This window comes from Podarcis vaucheri (assembly GCF_965113315.1).
Source record: "Podarcis vaucheri genome assembly, chromosome: 8".
Taxonomy (NCBI): Eukaryota; Metazoa; Chordata; class Lepidosauria; order Squamata; family Lacertidae; genus Podarcis; species Podarcis vaucheri.
In genome coordinates this window covers 40,989,313-41,007,748 of record NC_138766.1, presented here as the reverse complement: position 1 = coordinate 41,007,748, position 18,436 = coordinate 40,989,313, and the positions used below count along the sequence as shown (strand labels likewise).

Below are 18,436 nucleotides of genomic sequence, written 5' to 3'. Positions count from 1 at the left end.
ACATTTTGTCTTCTCTGATCAAATTGGCTTTGATCCAATCATTTTTTCTTGATTTGAAGATTTGGGCAGCACGTGTCTTGTTTTAAGAGATCTATCACTGAAAATACATTTCATTTATTGGCTAGTATTAATAAAGTAGTATTTCACAGAAGTATTCAGTATCTTCTTTGGGAGATCCCAGGATATATAATTAATTATAGCACTCAAGCACCCCCATCCTCTATCTGAATCTCAAGTCAAACTAATTTACAAGGACTGAATCAAACTGGATTTGGAATCAGGCTTGGTGACCTGTCCCATCAATTGCCTCTCTAGTGTTCTCCTTCCATTTCCCAAACTTATCCCATTGTGCGACGGTGTTAGTAGAGAGACCTTTGGATGGCAGAGGTCTTGTCTTTAAGCAACTGATATGGGAAAGCTTTGGCAACTATATCTCTACGTTTCTCTCTAGCCTTAATGGACACTCCTACGACGTTTGTGGGACCATCCATACTTTTAACACAAGTGGCTCTGCTGTAGGAAGACTTTACCACTAATTTCCCCTATTTGGAAAAAGTATGCAAAAGGCAGGCTAGACAGTTGGGATGGCTGGTAGACAGGTTTGGTTGAGCTAATGGCTGATTGAGAGCGACTGCACTAATGTCATGAACATGGGGTTTCTCGGGGGCAACTGGCTGGCTACTGTGAGAACAGAATGCTACATGGGCCTTCAATCTGATCCAGCAGAGCTCTTCTTAAGTACTTATGTGCTTCCCACAACTTTGACTCCCACAGACATTGTAATAATCACACATTCTAACTAGAAGCAGCATCCAGAGTTAACCCAATTTTGCTCTCCTTACATTTACAGTCAATGGAAAGAGGACAAGACTGTACAGTGCTGGAGGAGACACCAACAAATTCCAGTTGTCACCCAATTCTTTACCCAAAATAGTCTTCCTGTTCCAAATTCTAGCACATGAGGGGATTCAAGAGGGGATTTTCAATGAAGGTGAATAGCTTACTCTTTGGTTCCTGTCTCATAATCAGTGAGTTTCAGTAAATTATCCACTCCATGGAACCAAGACAAGTTCCAAGCCATTTTAAGCATGTCTGACACCGGTTTCGAGGCCCAGAGTTCACAAGGAAATGGTAACACCACTGAATTGGGGCTCACAGCATGATGAGCTTTGACTCTGACAGGCAGATGATACCTTTAAGGAGAGAAGGGGGGTATGGCAAAAGTTAAAATAGTTCTTTATCATCTGAAAACTTACTAAATCTGCTAATCTTCTGGCAATAACTGTTAATCTGTATGTATATAGCTTAAAAGAAACTTTAGGTTTTCTTTTTGTTATAATGTTATCCCAGTCTTACACACAATCTGCTGTGGTCTCCTATCCAAGGGACTGAAGGGCCCACATTTGCTTTGCTTCCGCAACACTGTGGTGTTAAAATGATCCTATATCATTTGCTAGGCCCTAGCTTAGAAGCGATTTAGAGTAGAATACAAAAATTGCATATTGCAATTCCTGAAGATAGACTCTGAAGACCTTGCTGCTACTTATTCCATCAGCTGAAGAATGCTTCAGTATGAGAATATTCACACCTTTCATGATGTGCATATGAAGTGGCTTCCCTAGGAAGTGGTCTGTTGATGGCACTTCCTGATGGGGCACTCCACAACACCAGGGATACAACTTTCTTAAAGATGCAGAGAAGAGAGACTTACCGTCTAACAACAGAAACAGGCAAACTAAAGGGAAGAATGCTGTAAGAGTCACAGGGAAAAGTATCGGCCCTACGAAAAAGAAAACAAGGAAGATAGCTGTATTAAAGAAGCACTCCATGGGTTAATCAATTACCGTATTTTTCGCTCTATAACAGGCACCCGACCATAACACGCACGTAGTTTTTAGCGGAGGAAAATCCGTAGGCATGCCACCTGTAGGCATTCCCTCCATAACACACACAGACATTTCCCCTTACTTTCTAGGAGGAAAAAAGTAGTGTTATGGTGCAAAAAATACGGTAATTAACTGCCCTGTCACTTACACCAATGCATTAAACATTGTGATATGACACAAAGGCCTTAGTTTAGCACAAACTCACAGTGTGCTGATCCACACTGCCAAAATTGCAGGTGCTTTACTCTTCTCCCATTAGCACTTTCCCAACTCTCCAGAGCTGGTTTAAGGAGGGCACCCAGGGAGCTGGAGGGGGCAGGAGAGGAAGCTCTGTTGCATAGATGGAAGTCAATTGCACCAGCAGAACTGCAGCCCTGGGCGCAGTTTTAAAAAAACCATTCACTTTTAAAACATTTTACTTCTGAAAACCAAGCAAAAGATACCAACCCCTTTTGAGAAACTGTGTGTGTGCATGAGTGCAAAACAAATTTATTTTACTGAAAAAGAGCATAAAATACTCTTTAAAAATGGAAAGTTTAGATCAGGCATAGGCAAACTCGGCCCTCCAGATGCTTTGGAACTTCAACTCCCATCATCCCTGACCAGTGGTCCTGTTAGCTAGGGATGATGGGAGTTGTGGTCCCAAAACATCTGGAGGGCCGAGTTTGCCTATGCCTGGTTTAGATGGCTCTAAAGTTGTTTACCATTAATTGTTTAATAAATCAAAACATTAGTCGAAAAGGGCTTGTGCACCAACATTAAAAATTCACAACACATTATCCCTAACAATGCATTTGACCTTTGAGATCAAACTCCAATATGTATTAAGCTACTAAAAGTTCTGTTAATGCATTAACTGCTAGTGTAGTATCGAAACATTGGGCATGTGTTTCAATTCTGAAATTGATTACAATGGCCTTTTAAAAAAATCTCACTATAAGGCTATTTTGGTTAAAGCCTGCCAAACATTTCAGTTCATTTGGGCAAAACACTTAGTGGGCCGTGGACTAAAACCTTAAGAGAACTTACTGGCATTAAGCTTCCAAAATTAATGGGCTTAGATGCTAACAAAGCTCCAACCAGCAGGAGCATCCTGTGAGAAAAGTTCCACTCATAGGACTTCCCTACCAACAGAAGGGCAAAGAGATGTGGCTCCCTGCAGTATTCGCTTTATAGCCACTAGGCTCCTCAAATATCTTCTTCAGAGTATCAGGGGACTCTCTAGAGCTGCAGTGTGAAGTTTCAAGCTTTCTGACACGCCTGGCATCATATCAAACATAAGGTGCAATAAACTGGATGTGGTTTGCCCCAAACGGCCCAGTGGGCCAATCTTCATGACTTGATGAGCCTAATTAGACCAACGGGTCAAATATTGCTCAGTTCTTGCTTATAATTTACATTTAACTTTGCTGGAACAGGGAGAACAAATACAGTGGTACCTCGGGTTAAGTACTTAATTCGTTCCAGAGGTCCATTCTTAACCTGAAACTGTTTTTAACCTGAAGCACCACTTTAGCTAATGGGGCCTCCTGCTGCTGCTGTGCCGCCAGAGCATGATTTCTGTTCTCATCCTGAAGCAAAGTTCTTAACCTGAGGTCCTATTTCTGGGTTAGCGGAGTCTGTAACCTGAAGCGTATGTAACCTGAAGCGTATGTAACCCAAGGTACCACTGTATTTTGCTTGGTAGAAAAATAAAGGAACATAAAAGCAGTCACTATAAATCCACCTACCACATCTCTTTTCTTGATGCCTCATCAAACAGTAGTAGACAAAGCACTGCTGCTGCTTCATTCATGACAGCGCCATAATCTTGGAATAACAAGCAAACTAAGAACAGAACAAAAAGAATTTAAAATATTTCTCCAAGCAGCATGACCACGGGGTTATACAAATATTCAAGTCTGCTGACAACACAATCCCATGCATCTCTACTCAGAAGCAAGTCCCATTGTTCAATGAGATTTACTCCCTGTTAAGAGTGCAAAGAATTGCAGCCTTAAAACTACTAATTACAGTAGAACTGCCAAGTTTGGATTTGCTTTTTAAAAGTAATCCATCCCCAAGAAGTACTAGAAATATTAATTCATTATATATAGCTGCAGGCGAAGTAATAAATACATCTTTAAAGTTTTTGGAAAGAAAATGCTAAAACGAAACAGCATTTAGAAATAGCATTTCTCCAAGGGCTGATTACCTATTCAGATGTTTAATCTGAGGTTCACAACAGTGAATCAGCAACCTCAGAACATAGTGAATCAGCTCAAAATTGTTGACAGAGTTTTGGAATTCCAGACCATTGGTAACCGTGGCCAGTGTTTCTGGGGTCAAATGAATCAGGAGGCAGCAATTTATTTACAAGACCAATGGAGTTGAATTCCAGTAATCAAAAACCATTCAATGAGTATATGAGATACTGGTACTTAAATTACAGTATTCTTTGAAGGAAACAGAGGCTGCAGTCCTAAGGACTAAGGAGCAAGTCCCTTTAAAACAGAAGAATTTGTTTCCAAACAAACATGTGTAGCAGGAACAGGGAACCCATAGTCCCAACACTTAGAGGGCTACGGTTCCCTGACAACTGGCTAATGGGGGTTGTAGCCCAACATCTGGAGGTTCCACAAGTTCCCCATCTCTGACGTGTAAGATTGTGCTGTATGACAGAAACAGATTTTTTAAAAAAGAAACGGATCCACTTAACATGCTAAATCGATTCTATGTAATTCATTAAAAACTAGTTTAAAAGTAAGCCTTTGGGGCCGTCCTAGCCTTAATATCTGAAGCAACAATGTGCTGTTGGACATTTAAGCCTCTAACCGAATAAATAAAATGCTACACTCTGGTAAAAATCCTACCCTCTTATGGCTTTTGCATATCCCCCATTAATGGACCGACAAGGCTATGCACAGTTTTTAGCTATAATTCTGTAAAGTTACCTCTAAATAACACCAGCAAGACAGATGGCTGGTTGGCCAGGGAGAGCCGCTTTGCTGGATCTGCATATGTAAGTTTCCGTAACAGGGTAAGACATGGCAACATCATACACCCCATAACCTGCCAAAGCCAGAAAATGTTTCGTTAACAGCGATGCATTATGCCATCCGGCACTCTGCGTACCTTCTCTCTTTTTCCCCACCCCTCTCTGCTTCCCTGGAAACTTTAAAAGAATTCAAAAAGCCTACATAAGCCCTAATTTTTCACTTTTCTTCTAATATACAGGTCCATTGTCCCAGGCCTAGAGGACCAATGACCATTTTTAAACTCATGTTTGAATATTCAGGTGTAAAGGTATAAATGGAATGGAACGAGTTCACAACATGTCTTTCATCTTTTCATACTTAGGGCATTTTCATCTCTCTGTAATACTCACAAATGCTAATAAAGATGGAAATATAGAATGCATTATATCTTGCTTTGGTGGCAAGTCTCCGCAACTGGGATGTGTCTCAGTCACAGGGCAGAAAGCAGGCATAACCTGGTTCAGTAGTAACATCTTGGGTGGAATATTACAAGGATGAAGTAAGACTACTCATACCTTTACACTTGGCTCCACTCAAAACAAGGAAGTTTGCAAATCTGAATGAATAGAAGCCTCATATATCACTGGTGCAATTAACCCATAATCCTAAACCACGGTTCACATTCATATCCTGGTTCTGATAACTATCTGTGACTCGTGCAAACCACAAAATACTTTCCCATATTTTGAGGAAAAAGGAACCCATGGTTTGTTCAAAATTGCAAGACAAAACTTTAAAAGTTCTCCCTTCACATAAAGAGGGAGGGAAGCACACTGTGGCTAGTGACCACACCAGAAAAAGAAAACCTGTTACTGAGACTTTGCAGACTGTTTATGTCTGATTTTTTATTAGATTATGTTTAACTGGATTGTATTAAGCAGGATTTCATTGTATTTTTGCTGTTTTGTGCATGGTTTAGCGCCCAAGGATTACAAACATAGCATTTCTTCTTCTACTATATGCCAAAGCCAAAAATGAACATTCTTCAACATACTTATTTCCCAGCTATACCTAATCAAAGTCTAAATAGTATTTTTATCAGATCAAAAAAAAATGCCCACCAAGAATATTGAAGGCACAAACCTAGAAAGTTATTTGATAAAACTATTGTGAATTCTTAAATTGCAAGTCTCTTTCCCTAGATTCAGAACTATGGTCATTGGTTATTTTTTGTTGTTACATACAGACTGATGATAACAGGTTTAAAGAACAGGAAGTTAAAAGATATCTTCCACTGAATTGCATGTGCTTAATCACTATGTTAAGGTTAGAGCCAAATAACTCAATTAGTTTTGCTCATCCAGTGGAAATACCAAAAAGCGGGGTGTTCAATTGCCTATTTTTACAACTGCATTTTTAAAGTATTTAATTCTTATATGAAATATTTTTTATTAAACATACAGTAATTTGAGATGGAAAGTGGAGGCTGAAAAAAGTCACATCCTGTTGTCATTCTGTTTTACCTTGCCATCCTGGTCAACACATTCAGCAAAGTATGAAAGTATTTTGTCTATGACACCCATCTTTTTGATGATTTCATGCATTTTAGAATCTAGAAAGGGGAATAAGACAGAAATTAGCAGGACTCAAATGCTGGGCACATGTGTTATACACATGTACTAATAATTGAGACCATGTTTTGAAGACACTTGTGGGTTGCCATATTTCAAAAAGTAAAACCCAGGACACCCTGAAAGTGTGCCTCTTCCCTGCAATCATTAAGCTAGAATTGGCTGTTATGATAACCTTATGATTCCACTGAAAACAGAAGCCTTGCCTCTACTGCTATTACTCCCTGCCTCTAGTTTACATCTATGAGTCAAGAGTCGCCAACTTCTGGGGATCCAGCAGCACATTTGCAAACTGTGTGAACACGAAACAACCACTGCAACCAAGGACATCACTGCAACCTAGTCTACTGCCCACCACAGTCTCATTTTGGTGGGGGAGGGGACCTGTGGGTGCCAGGTTGGCAGCCCCTGCTCTGGGCCACGCAAAATGTACAACATGGCATCATCGTTATAAGAGGTATCCCATTTCATTAGTTGCTACTCACAGTGAGGGGAACACTCAATTGCAACAAAGCCATGTTTAATGTTTCAGCTCGGCTGGGACCAACCTTGGCTCCTTATCCCTCCCTTCCCACAACTGAGTATTCTACCTGAGCCACAAAAATGTGTGTAAATTTTACAATGAGTTAGAATTGCACTCTTGCTCCCAGTCCCATGCTTGATGCCATTTTACCTCCCTAATTCGACTCTTTCAGGTAAGACAAGCACCACTAGTTGAAGGAAAGGCCACAGTGGAAATCTCAGCTTTGGCCAGATGGGCAGAAAGGTACCATTGTTGAATGCCCCACCAGCCGTAACAATCGGAAAGTACGATCATAGGGTGTTTCAGGGAAGGATGTGGCATCTTTATGCAGTTTGGGCCCCTCAGTTACATCAGCTCAGAGCTGCTAGCAAAAAAAAAAAAAATACAGGAAACCACCCCACACATCCTCTGCCCTGATCAGTGTGAACTGGCAGGGTTTGGGATGTGGTAGTGGATCTGCAGCTCCACCCCTCCATAACCTAAGTTACAATTGCTTCCGTAGTGTCTGAATTCGCTTATTTTCTTGCTCCCTCCACATCCTTTTTGCTATTGTCCCCTGTCTATTAGATTGTAAGCCTGCAGGCTTTTAAAATAAATAAATAAATAAATAAATAATATCAGTCGATGGGGTGCATACCTATTACAATTGTCAGAATAAATCATTCAAGAAATAATCAATCCAGGTCACAAGATTATCTCAAAAGGGGTTAGATGGAGCATCCATCCTAAAACATTATGCCAAACTACTCCCAAGGAGGAAGTAACTCTGTGAACTACTGTTGGTAAAAGTATGTAGGAAAAACACTTTACCTTGCATAATTACAGCTAGCTGCTCAGCTGCTGACTTCCTCAAAACTAGATCAATTGTGTCCGAGGTAAAGATATCATACAGCTTTTCAACAGTCTCAGCCTAAAAATAAAATGATACATACCATTATCTAGCTGGAAAAATATTTGCCTTTGTAATCCCATCAGGGGCAAGACACCTTCAGCTCAATCGTATAAGGGTTATTTGATTTGATGTTGCTTCATTCTGCCTTATGTTAAGTGGCTAGAGGGGACCCTTTGGGCACAAGCACAGTATCAATTTAGCATATTTTTATACTAGGGGCAAGGGAACCTGTTGTTGGACTCCAACTTCTATCATTCCTGATCAGTGGCTACACTGGTTGGGGCTGACTGCACAGCAATTTGAGGACAAGAGGTCTTACAAAGTCCCTAAAATGTGGTGAACGTTTCGCCTGCCAGATGTTGCTGAACTACAACTCCCATAATTCCTGGCCATTGGCCACGCTTGCTAGGGCTAATGGAAGTTGTTGATCAGCAACATCTGGAAGGACAAAGGTTGTCCATAAAGGTAAAGGTAAAGGTACCCCTGATTGTTAGGTCCAGTCGCAAATGACTCGGGGGTTGCGCGCTCATCTTGCTCTATAGGCCAAGGGAGCCGGCGTTTGTCTGCAGACAGCTTCCGGGTCATGTGGCCAGCATGACTAAGCTGCTTCTGGCGAACCAGAGCAGTGCAAGGTTGTCCATACCTGCTCTTAAAAGTACTGATGCCAAGGTGTTCGTTTCTGCATATGCCACAAACTCCTTCTTTAGCTTTGCTCTACAGGCAAACTGTACAACGTAGGTGTACGTTTTGCTGTGCTTGGGGCCCCATTGGAAGTAAATTTACATACAATGTAATATAAAAAGTACAAGAATCCCAGGTGGATACCAGTGCCTAATTCTACACCTGATCTCTTTGCCAGCTGCCAAGACAAGCACGATCCTACGCTTGGTCATTAATTAACCATGGTGAAAACAAAAGCCTCTTTTTTTTCTCAACTCACACTGCCTTATCAATAACTATGGACATTCCTTAAGAAACTCCTTTACCCCTGCTTTGTACATAGGAAAATTGTCACTGATTTCCAGATATGATCTGGACTAAGGACACTTTGCCCCACTTGGCTCAGAACCTTCACCTTTAAGACCACCCAAACAGACTGAAGTTAGAAACATGGACTAACATATTTCATTGGTTAGCATTACCTGAAGTTTCCCTCAACAAGTGCCAGTTGACTGACCTTCTGCCTCAGGAACCCAATTTTTTTAAATTGCTTATACAGTCTCCCTGGATCTCTTCCTCACTCAGGCCGTTCCATGTTTTGTTCAGTCTGTTCGATCTCTGTAGGACCCCATGACAGCAGATTCTTTCACCCCACAGCTTGTTCTCTCCTCTAACCTGTTCCTTTCCCTCCTTTCCATAGCTATCATTTTCCTCTGGATCAGTCACGTCCCTCAGGTCATAGTGACTACCAGGAAACCCACGCTTCTCCTCAATGCTGGCACAGAATATTTTCAACAGCATCTTCAACACTAGAACCCTCTTGCATTGGGGGATACAGCTCTAGTTCAGTGCTAGCAATCTCTGTTAAAAGGCTCCATTGTTCACCTTAAATACTGACTCTCTTGCTGAATCTCCCAGCTTGAGTTCAACAGTCTTTTCCACAATAAGTAAGTTAGGGATGCTTGAAAGGACACTACTTTGTGGTAGTGGGTGCCTCAGGGTTGCCTCTTCTTCAGTCGTAAGATGAAACATCAAGTGTTTGAGCGCCGTGGAACGGACTCTGAGGAAATAAAATGTATGCTTTGATTTTTCCCTAGAAAACATTTCCTGCTCTTCAGTTTATACCCAATGCCCTGAACTTTTAAAGTAGACACATATATGCAGAAATGCTTGGTGTTCAGTCCCCATCCCCTTCTAAATAGGATGCAATGTTTTCAGTACACCTGCTATTTGAACTTCTCCAATATCTTATACCACACTGGGCTGAAGTAGTGTTTGAATATATAAAGAACCAACCAAATGATAATTTCTGGGGGGAAAGAGGAAACTGCACTGACCAGCTATCATTCAACGCTGATAAGACTTACTCTAAATGCAACTGTCATGTTCTACAAGTTGGTTTTATTATTTTTCCTACTGCAGCTTACTAATGTCTGAGCAATCCTTCCTTCAAATTTAAACAAAGAGTCTCTTCAGCTGCTCACTCTACTTCAGGGGCACCTAACTGTGTCCCCCTACTTATTTCCTCCTGCGCTTTTCCAATCAAGTGTCTGGAGATCTACGGATAGGCCTAATTTATTTAATTCTTAGCATCTTGATGGTGCTACTTTTCTCTGAGAAAATTTATTGAGTAGGAGCATTGTCCCTTACATTTTATTCCACCTTTCCTTGCTTAAAGTAGTCCAAATTAAATTTCCACAGAAAAATTGCTATTGGGGTGTCCAGTACCACCTGCACTTGAAAGACAACCTAGTTCACCTATAATTCTCTGCAAGAAGCAGGTCATAATGAAGATGTAATGCCAGTCTTCCTCATATACAAAAAGAATATTGCAGATATACTCACAATGGTTTTTTTGAGAACAGAAGACGCAAGGCAGCTTTAAGTCTTGTAGTTCTGGGGAGAATCCCTTCTTTTTCAGAATTTGTTTCACTCAGTGAGAGGATGCAACTACCCAGAGCGTCTTCTGTGTCTGCATAGCCCTAAGTGTGCATTTAAAAGTTCACATCGGCCATTTAACAGAATAATAAGTCATGCATTGTAATAATTTTCTTGGCAACAGTAAATTCACCCTGATTAATGGGCAATTTCAAGTTTGTAGGCCAAATTCATTTGATGGGTGATTGCTCAACACCATCAACACTATATGAACAAGTGCTCCACCAAATTTTTGAGAGGTTCAGTTACAATTTCAGAAGACTGGAAATGTTTCGTTATTTAAAAAGAAAAAGAAAAAAAGCCTTCGTACATTTTTCATACCACTTCACAACCACTGTTCCCTTGATTGGCTGCTGCATCAGAGGGGAGTATGAAAGGGTATATGGTTCCATTGCCCCCCATCAATCCTGATTTGCCCCACTGTTCTGGCAGTTTCTTTATTTTATTTTATTTTAGTTTCAATTTTCAAAAGATCACAAACACACACCTTCCAAACTGTTCTGGCAGTTTCACTATACCCCAAAGCTGTGTGGCAAACCTTTCACCCCAATTTGTATTTCATGAATGAGTGAACATGTATGCCTACATGTTTCTTAAACATGACCTCTGGTTTTTCGGATCAGCACTACTATTCTCATGGTCATAAAATGGCTGGAATTAATCTCATGAGATAGGAGGAGCAATGATTCTACAGCAAATTGAGCTACCAAGAAACTTCAAGATGTACAAGGAAATCTATAACTTGTCCCCCGAGTCAGGATCAATGAGGATTTAAGATGGTTAGGAAGAATAAGGTTCTGAAGAACTATTCAGAAAAATGTTGGATAATCCATTTGAAATTAAGCTTTCCCATTTCGAAATAAGCCTAATGCTACATTATTCTCCAGCATTCACTCAGAATATCCAATGAACAAGTATATTGATTGCTCCTCCATTCCTTATTTGCCTGGCCGCCATGTTTATAAATATCCATCTTTCCCTATTGTGTAATGTCATTGCTACTCCTATTGGCAAAGCAATTAAGCTTAGTTCAAGATAAACTGTGTTCCGAGAAGGCGAAATTACCTGAAGAATTGGAACAACAGGATAGAGGGCCTCAATAAACTTGTTCCAGGTCACTGCTGCCATCATCAATCGGCCCTGAAGAAGATACATCAGCATAAAAGTGGCGGCTGAGCACACCTGTTTTAATGAGAGAAGGCAAGGTAGCAGAATAAAGAGTGGTCAAACCAATTTGTTGGTGCCATAAAGGGAAATTAGGCTGTGCCTTGGAAGCTTTAACATCAAATAGTTTTGTGCTTTGTTTGAAATCCATCTGTGGTGAAATACTATCATGAGCCTACTGTTATCAAATGGTCTTCAAGTAGAGTGCAAGACTCAGCTGCCTTGTAGCAAAGCATCCACCCAAAAATGGCAAAAAGAGCTTCCCTGCCTTAAGGTTTAGGGCATGTTTTACAACTGGTGGTTGGCTTTGCTTACTTCCCACACAGCAGACTGGCTGCAATGGGGGGATAAATCTCAGCACAATACCTGAACTTTATTCTATCCTTTGAGTACATGTCAACAAACCTGGTACCGAATCTCTGGTAAGAAACCTCTGATCTGAACGTTTCTCACATTAAAAATGAAGAACAAGCTTGAAAAGGTATGGAACCATTCCCTGAAGGCTCAGAAACCCAACAGTATGATGGTAAACATTGACTGTGTCTCCTTTCACAACTCAAGATATAGAATAACATAGCTGGGTCCCAGATGCATGACAACAAATGTTCTTTCCCACACCAGTCTACCTGAGTGCCTAGACCATGTCCACATAGGATGGACTGCATCTCGTCCACATTTTCAGGTTGAAAATACTGGGTGGTATTCAAGTCAGTTTTACTCAAGAGTTAACCTATTGAAATTAACTAACGTTCATTTATTTTAACGGGTCTACTCAAAGTAAAACTTACTTTAATACCACCCTTTGAAAATTATCTATGACCTGACAATGCTCTGAGCACCTTTACAGACACTAGCAAATACACTGTCAAAACAAAGATATGAGAGATTTTATTCTAGTAATGCCTTGCAAACTTGTCACAATTGTTCCTTTTACTATCAACACACCACCTTATTCTCTATATACAGTAGCTGCCATAATAGAATATTTCCTCTGCCTGAAACAACATAGTGCTGCTAGAAGCAGTTGTGTGTTGTTGTTTTACATGCAACATAAAGCATAAGCTCCAGATAAGGAGTCTTCAAAAGTTCAGAAAGCATGGTTACATATTAGCTTCAGTGAAACTTCATATTAGCTTCACTGAAAAACAGCAGGGACAGTTAACACTATGAAGAAAAGGGCCACTTGGCAAGGCCCCATTTCCCAGAATCCAAGTCCCCTGAATGGGAGAAGAGGAGAATTTTGTTATGATGACATCCTTGGGCTACACAAAACTTAAGTCACATAAAAAAAAATACAAGGTCTTCTTCAAATTCCCCACCATTCTTATGACTCAGTTGAAACATTCTGAGGTAAATTCCACTGAATGAAAGAAAAAACTTTGGCCGTTTGGAAAGTCCTTTGGTGTATGCAATACCTCACAACATACTCATTAACTCACAGAGGATAAGATGAACAAAATGTAGTACCTCATGATGGGAATCTTGAAGGCCAAAACTACAGATTTCATAGAGAACTTTGGGATGAAGCAGGAAATGTATTCCATAGCTGACTGAAGAAACGGGTTTAGTGGCATTATGAATTCCTAAACATTCCTAGAAAGAATACATAAAAGACAGCTAAGTATTGTCTTGACAATATTGAAGCCATGCACAAACAGTCAAGCTATTTCCAGCAAGATAATAATGACACCATTAACTAAAATGGATGCTAAGGGCTGGGCTGTTGGCTCTGTTTATCTGCCTTCAGCGAGCAGCTTTTTATATACACCAAATGAGAAGAACTATAATAAAGTATGATTTAGCAGGTGGACAGGGAATAGAGACAAAGAAATCATGTAGACACATCCCTCTCCTTTGTGAAACTCAGCAAAATCTGAACGTGCTCAGGCATAATTCATGCCAAGCAAGCTTAACATCATACAGAAACGCTGGGTTTTCAGCCCAACACGACTAAGGCAGCTTTTGAAACGGATTGTTCCTATGAGATTACTAAATGGTAGGGAAGAAAAAGAAATCTTTCTTTAGCTTGGAAGTAAATTGCAAGCCATTTTAAATGCTAACCTTAACAGTTTTGAGGCAGTAGCGATAGGCTTCAGTTCGTATATTCGGCAGAGGATGGGACAACAGATGGAGGAGAACCTTCTGACTCTCTGCCTGCAGCAACGGGCTAGCTTGGGCAGACTTCCAGCTACAAACAGAAATAATTCAATACAAAGAGAAATTAATTGCTCTGAGACATGGGCAGCCAATTTGTTAAGCCTTGGGGTGCAGATTCCCCCTAGCCAAGGCACTCGGGAGCTTACAACTAATTCAGTTACTTCCTCATCTTTTGTAGCTGTGTGGTTAATTGCTAGACTGTCGACTTTGGCCACATCCACACCATACTTTTAAAGCAGTTATGTCGCTTTAACGGCCCCGGCGTCTCCCAAAGAATCCTAAGAACTGTCATTTCTAAGGGCGCTGGGAACTGTAATGCTGTGAGGGGCTTCCTAGTAAATTTTCGCTTCAACAACCCTTAACAAAAGTAGAGCTTTCAGGATTCCTTGGGTGAAGCCATTACTTTAAATGTATGGTGAGGATGTGACTGATTTCTGAAGAAACATATGCTACAGTGCACTTTCCTGTGTCAATGTGCGGTGCTGGGAGCACAGCTCTGCAACTCTGCCCTACCATACAGGCTGCTACTGCTTTATACAATTTAAAGGGTGCCCTTTAACCAACATTCTTGAGGCGGACTACAGGGATGGCGGGATCCTTGGGCAGGAGCCTCCTTCTTCACATGTACTGCCCTGCAAATCATCCTGTGTATCTATAGCACTACGTAAGACAGGCCTGCAATCCTATACACACTTACCTAAGAGGACAGGATTGCAATCTTACTTCCAGATAGGAGTGTATAGAATTGTGTTGTAAGCCAGAATTTACTACTGGCTAAATTTATGACAGACAGACAGCGTAACAATTTAAGTATAGCCTCATATTTTTAAAAATAGCCCTGTACTCTTCTCTCCAGCATCATGACATGGGGCTTTCTTGCAAGTTAAGTTGCCATATGCTTACATGTCTGAACAAATGCTGAGGAATTCCTGAAGTAGAGGGAAGTGCTGATGATATGGGAGACTTTTTAGGGCCTGTTCTACCATCTCCAGTAGATCAAGAAGATTATTTTCTCCCTACAAAAGAGTACATATGAATCACAGAATTTAATTTTTTTTAAAAAAATACTGAAACAGGTCACTTAAGGGTTAATGAACAAGCATTATCTTCCAAACAAGTAATCATTTGCTAATTACAATGGATGCAACTAGGAATAGTAGCCGTCAAAAATGCAACACGTACACCCCAAACCAGTCTATAGCAGACCCATTAATACCACCATGTAATACACTTAAATAACACAAGAGTGAATTTTATTGGCAAGTAGGACCAAGGATAAATCAAGCATGCCTAAGCCGGCCCACACTGCAGCGTGATTTCACTAAGTTGTACAATCCAAGAGGGGTGTACTGTTGAAATATCATAGGGCAATAGATGGTTCTCTCAAAATACCTCCAATAACCTTAGTGGAACTCATTCTATGGCAGGGTGTGTGGCACTACGGGAAGATCATTTATGTCAACACAGCTGAGAGAACTTCTAAGGTTCGTCACGAGTAGCAATGTGATTTTTTTTCCCCCACACAGAGGGAACAGTAGAGAAAAGGAAGTGTTTTGGATAGTGATGGCAACAGGTAAATAATATAATATGTAAAACACAACAAACTGACATACCCGTTATTGTCATTATCTTGATACATCTTAGAACTAACCCTATTGTGAACAGGGCTAGCTCCTGAGATGTAACAAGCATATATAACATTAGAACAACTTGATGACATTTTTTACCCATGCACCAGTCAGGCCAAGCTGTCCTCTCTCCCCGCAAAAGACACTTTCTCACACTCCTCACTACCCAAGGATGAAAAGAACTCAGAATGGTAAAACGTAGGACCTTCACTCTCTTGCCCTTATTCTGGAACACTGATGAAATCATTCTTCAACAAAGGCTGTAACCCCCTTACACAGTTACACTGCCAAATCACTGAGGTCTTAAGGAAAGTCACTATTTGTGGTCTCTCCCCCCCCCCCATGGTTCGGATGCATGGCTTGTATCCACCAGGAGCTTGGCATTCAGTACCGTGGGCCCAATTTTATGTAACTCCCTTCCAGCTGAGGTAAGACAGGCTCTCTCCCTGCTGGTGGCTACTGAGATTTGAAAAACCTATGTTCTGATTTTATAGTTTTGACTGGAGTGAGGGGGGGAGGGTTGCACCGAGTTACTAATACACTGCTTATGAGAGCATTATAATTAAGTGGTATATAAATTGTCAAGAACAGATTATTATTATTATTATTATTATTATTATTATTTTATTTACAGGTCGCCTTCCATGAGGCACCCTGAGGTGATTTACAATACAATAAAAACACACAGAGCAACTGCATATATAAGAACAGCCAAAACATTTGCATATATCAAAACAATTTTTTAAAAAATATATATCCGAAAGCTATTTAAAAGGACACCACCACAACATATATGAAAATCAACTGGAATAAAATTCCCCACTTGGATCACTGAATTCAATGTTTCCTACCTCCTTGTGGACTTCCGCCATAAAGTTACAGGTACACTCAACAGAATAGGCAGCCTCTGCAGCTTGTTTATAGATGCTGTAGTTTTCTGAATTCATTTGTTCCAAATAAGCTATGACAGAGTCATGAATACTTGGATATTCCAAGGAGAAAGGCATGTCCACGGAAAGGTCAAATAAAGCTGCTAGTAAACTCTCTGGTAAAACACTGTCAGCCTTAAGAAAGGGAGGACAGAACAGACTAAGAGTCTATTTGAAAACAAGTACAAAAATTAAGTATTATTTTTATTATGTTATTTATTGACCATTTGTAAATAATTTTTAACACAAACAATTCCCTCAAAAAAAAAAGAATATTTATCTGCAGGTGTGCTAAGCTAACATTTTTATTCAAAGCGATGTGTGTGGTCATGAGGTGGTACCTATAGAATTTGAACTAAATAACAATGCTGAAAAGTGATCGACTGGCCAAGGCAAAATCCTATATGAGGTTACAGTTGCAATCTCCAAGTTAGATAAGGCTGTGTATTTTGAGTTCAAAATGCACTGCACAGGGAACAACCCCTAAAACCATACAGAAACTGCACAAAATTTGGCAGCCCATCTCTTAATAACAGAGGTTCACCAATATAACACATGGCACTATCAGTGAGCTTCTAAGAAGAATTTAAGGCTTTTCAAATTCTGGGCCTAGAATGCATTATTCCACCTCCTTTATTACTTCTCTTCAGGTCATTAATCTGAGGGCATCAGATTCTACACATTCTGGTGTAGCAGGAACTGTTAAACGATGGTATCCTAAGTACTGAACTTCCCCTCTAAAAAGGGAAGAGTGCACACACAATAGTTCAGAACAAGACCTTTCTTACTTCAAAAAAAAAATTATCGCAGAACCCCCGGTATACATGTTGCAGCATTGCCTTCCAGATGTTCTAGACCACAGTTCCCATGATCCCTGAGGATCAACAGTAATCACAGTCCACCAGATCTGAGGGCACCACATTGGCTAGCTACTCCACCCACAAGCTACCTATTTTAGAAAGTACAGTGGTACCTCTAGTTATGAACTTAATTCATTCCGAAGGTCCGTTCTTAACCTGAAACTGTTCTTCACTAGAGGCGTGCTTTTGCTAATGGGGCCTTTTGCTACCGCTGCGCTGCCAGCACACAATTTCCGTTCTCATCCTCAGGCAAAGTTCTCAGCTCGAGGTAACTCTTCCGGGTTAGTGGAGTTTGTAATCTGAAGAATTTGTAACCTGAGGCATTTGTAATTCGAGGTACCACCTGAATTTACAGCAGCTGGATCCACACAATCTTCAGCCAGCATCTTTGCTGTGCTTTTGCAGCTACAGCTATGCATTTATTGCCCCTTACCATTATCAAGAAGCAACAAAATTAAAAGAGAAGGCCTGCCCCATTCCCCATCAGTATGGGTGTAAATAGAACTAAGGCCTGCTTCACATGATATTTTAAGTACGTAAAAATTCTCTCCGTGCAGGATACATACTGTGTGCATCAGCCCTAAAGCACATCTGGATTAACTGGGATGTAGGCTGAGCTACGTTATTTTCTTTAACCACCAGATGGCAGACAGCACACCTAATCCACATTTTAAGATTTACTGTTCCTTTATAATGCTCCAATACCAAATACTTTAAGACACGGTGGGGTGCTAATGTTTTATCTCAGCTTCATGCATGCATAATCTGCATGAACAGCAGTCTTTTGATAGTAACCAATGTAATAAGGATTTCCCCCCAAAAAAACTGAACTCTTCAGAGTCACCTCTCTGTACTGAATAAAATCACCAAGCACCTGCTGATCCCATGTAAAAAAAAAAAAAACCCACACATAAAACAATAGTATCAGCTAATTATTGCCTAAATGCTTTCAGGAACTAGGGAGAACATATTACTTGGTTATCGTTAATGAAATTTTACCTATTGATATGATCAAACTTAAACCACCTGCTTCCAGGAATGCATTTTAACCTTTTAAAATTAATCTTGTCTACAAGGAAATATTTATGGAGCACATTTTCCACTTTTTTCAAATACAGGCAAACACACACGCACATACAAATTATCAGATGTTTGGTACTGACTGTAGCAGACTGGACACTTGTCATTAGGGAATAAAGCAAGAATTAAAG

The 18,436-nt window shown here is 40.4% G+C and overlaps 1 protein-coding gene across 3 annotated transcripts in view; it reads right to left on the bottom strand.

Moving 5' to 3' along the window:
* The window catches only part of RTTN (rotatin), a 92,192-nt gene that overhangs the window by 61,060 nt on the left and 12,696 nt on the right, over positions 1-18,436 (bottom strand). For 2 of the 3 annotated variants that reach the window (XM_082235256.1, XM_082235257.1), the window contains exons 12-24: positions 16,288-16,500; positions 14,712-14,824; positions 13,713-13,839; positions 13,119-13,244; positions 11,553-11,669; positions 10,395-10,531; positions 9,435-9,609; positions 7,808-7,907; positions 6,367-6,455; positions 4,820-4,937; positions 3,617-3,713; positions 1,712-1,780; positions 1,005-1,193 (exon numbers count right to left, since the gene is read on the bottom strand). In XM_082235256.1, the coding sequence (XP_082091382.1) occupies positions 1,005-1,193; positions 1,712-1,780; positions 3,617-3,713; positions 4,820-4,937; positions 6,367-6,455; positions 7,808-7,907; positions 9,435-9,609; positions 10,395-10,531; positions 11,553-11,669; positions 13,119-13,244; positions 13,713-13,839; positions 14,712-14,824; positions 16,288-16,500 (1,670 nt within the window). The remainder of the gene's footprint in view (positions 1-1,004; positions 1,194-1,711; positions 1,781-3,616; positions 3,714-4,819; positions 4,938-6,366; positions 6,456-7,807; positions 7,908-9,434; positions 9,610-10,394; positions 10,532-11,552; positions 11,670-13,118; positions 13,245-13,712; positions 13,840-14,711; positions 14,825-16,287; positions 16,501-18,436) is intronic. The other variant, XM_082235258.1, reaches the window with a different exon arrangement.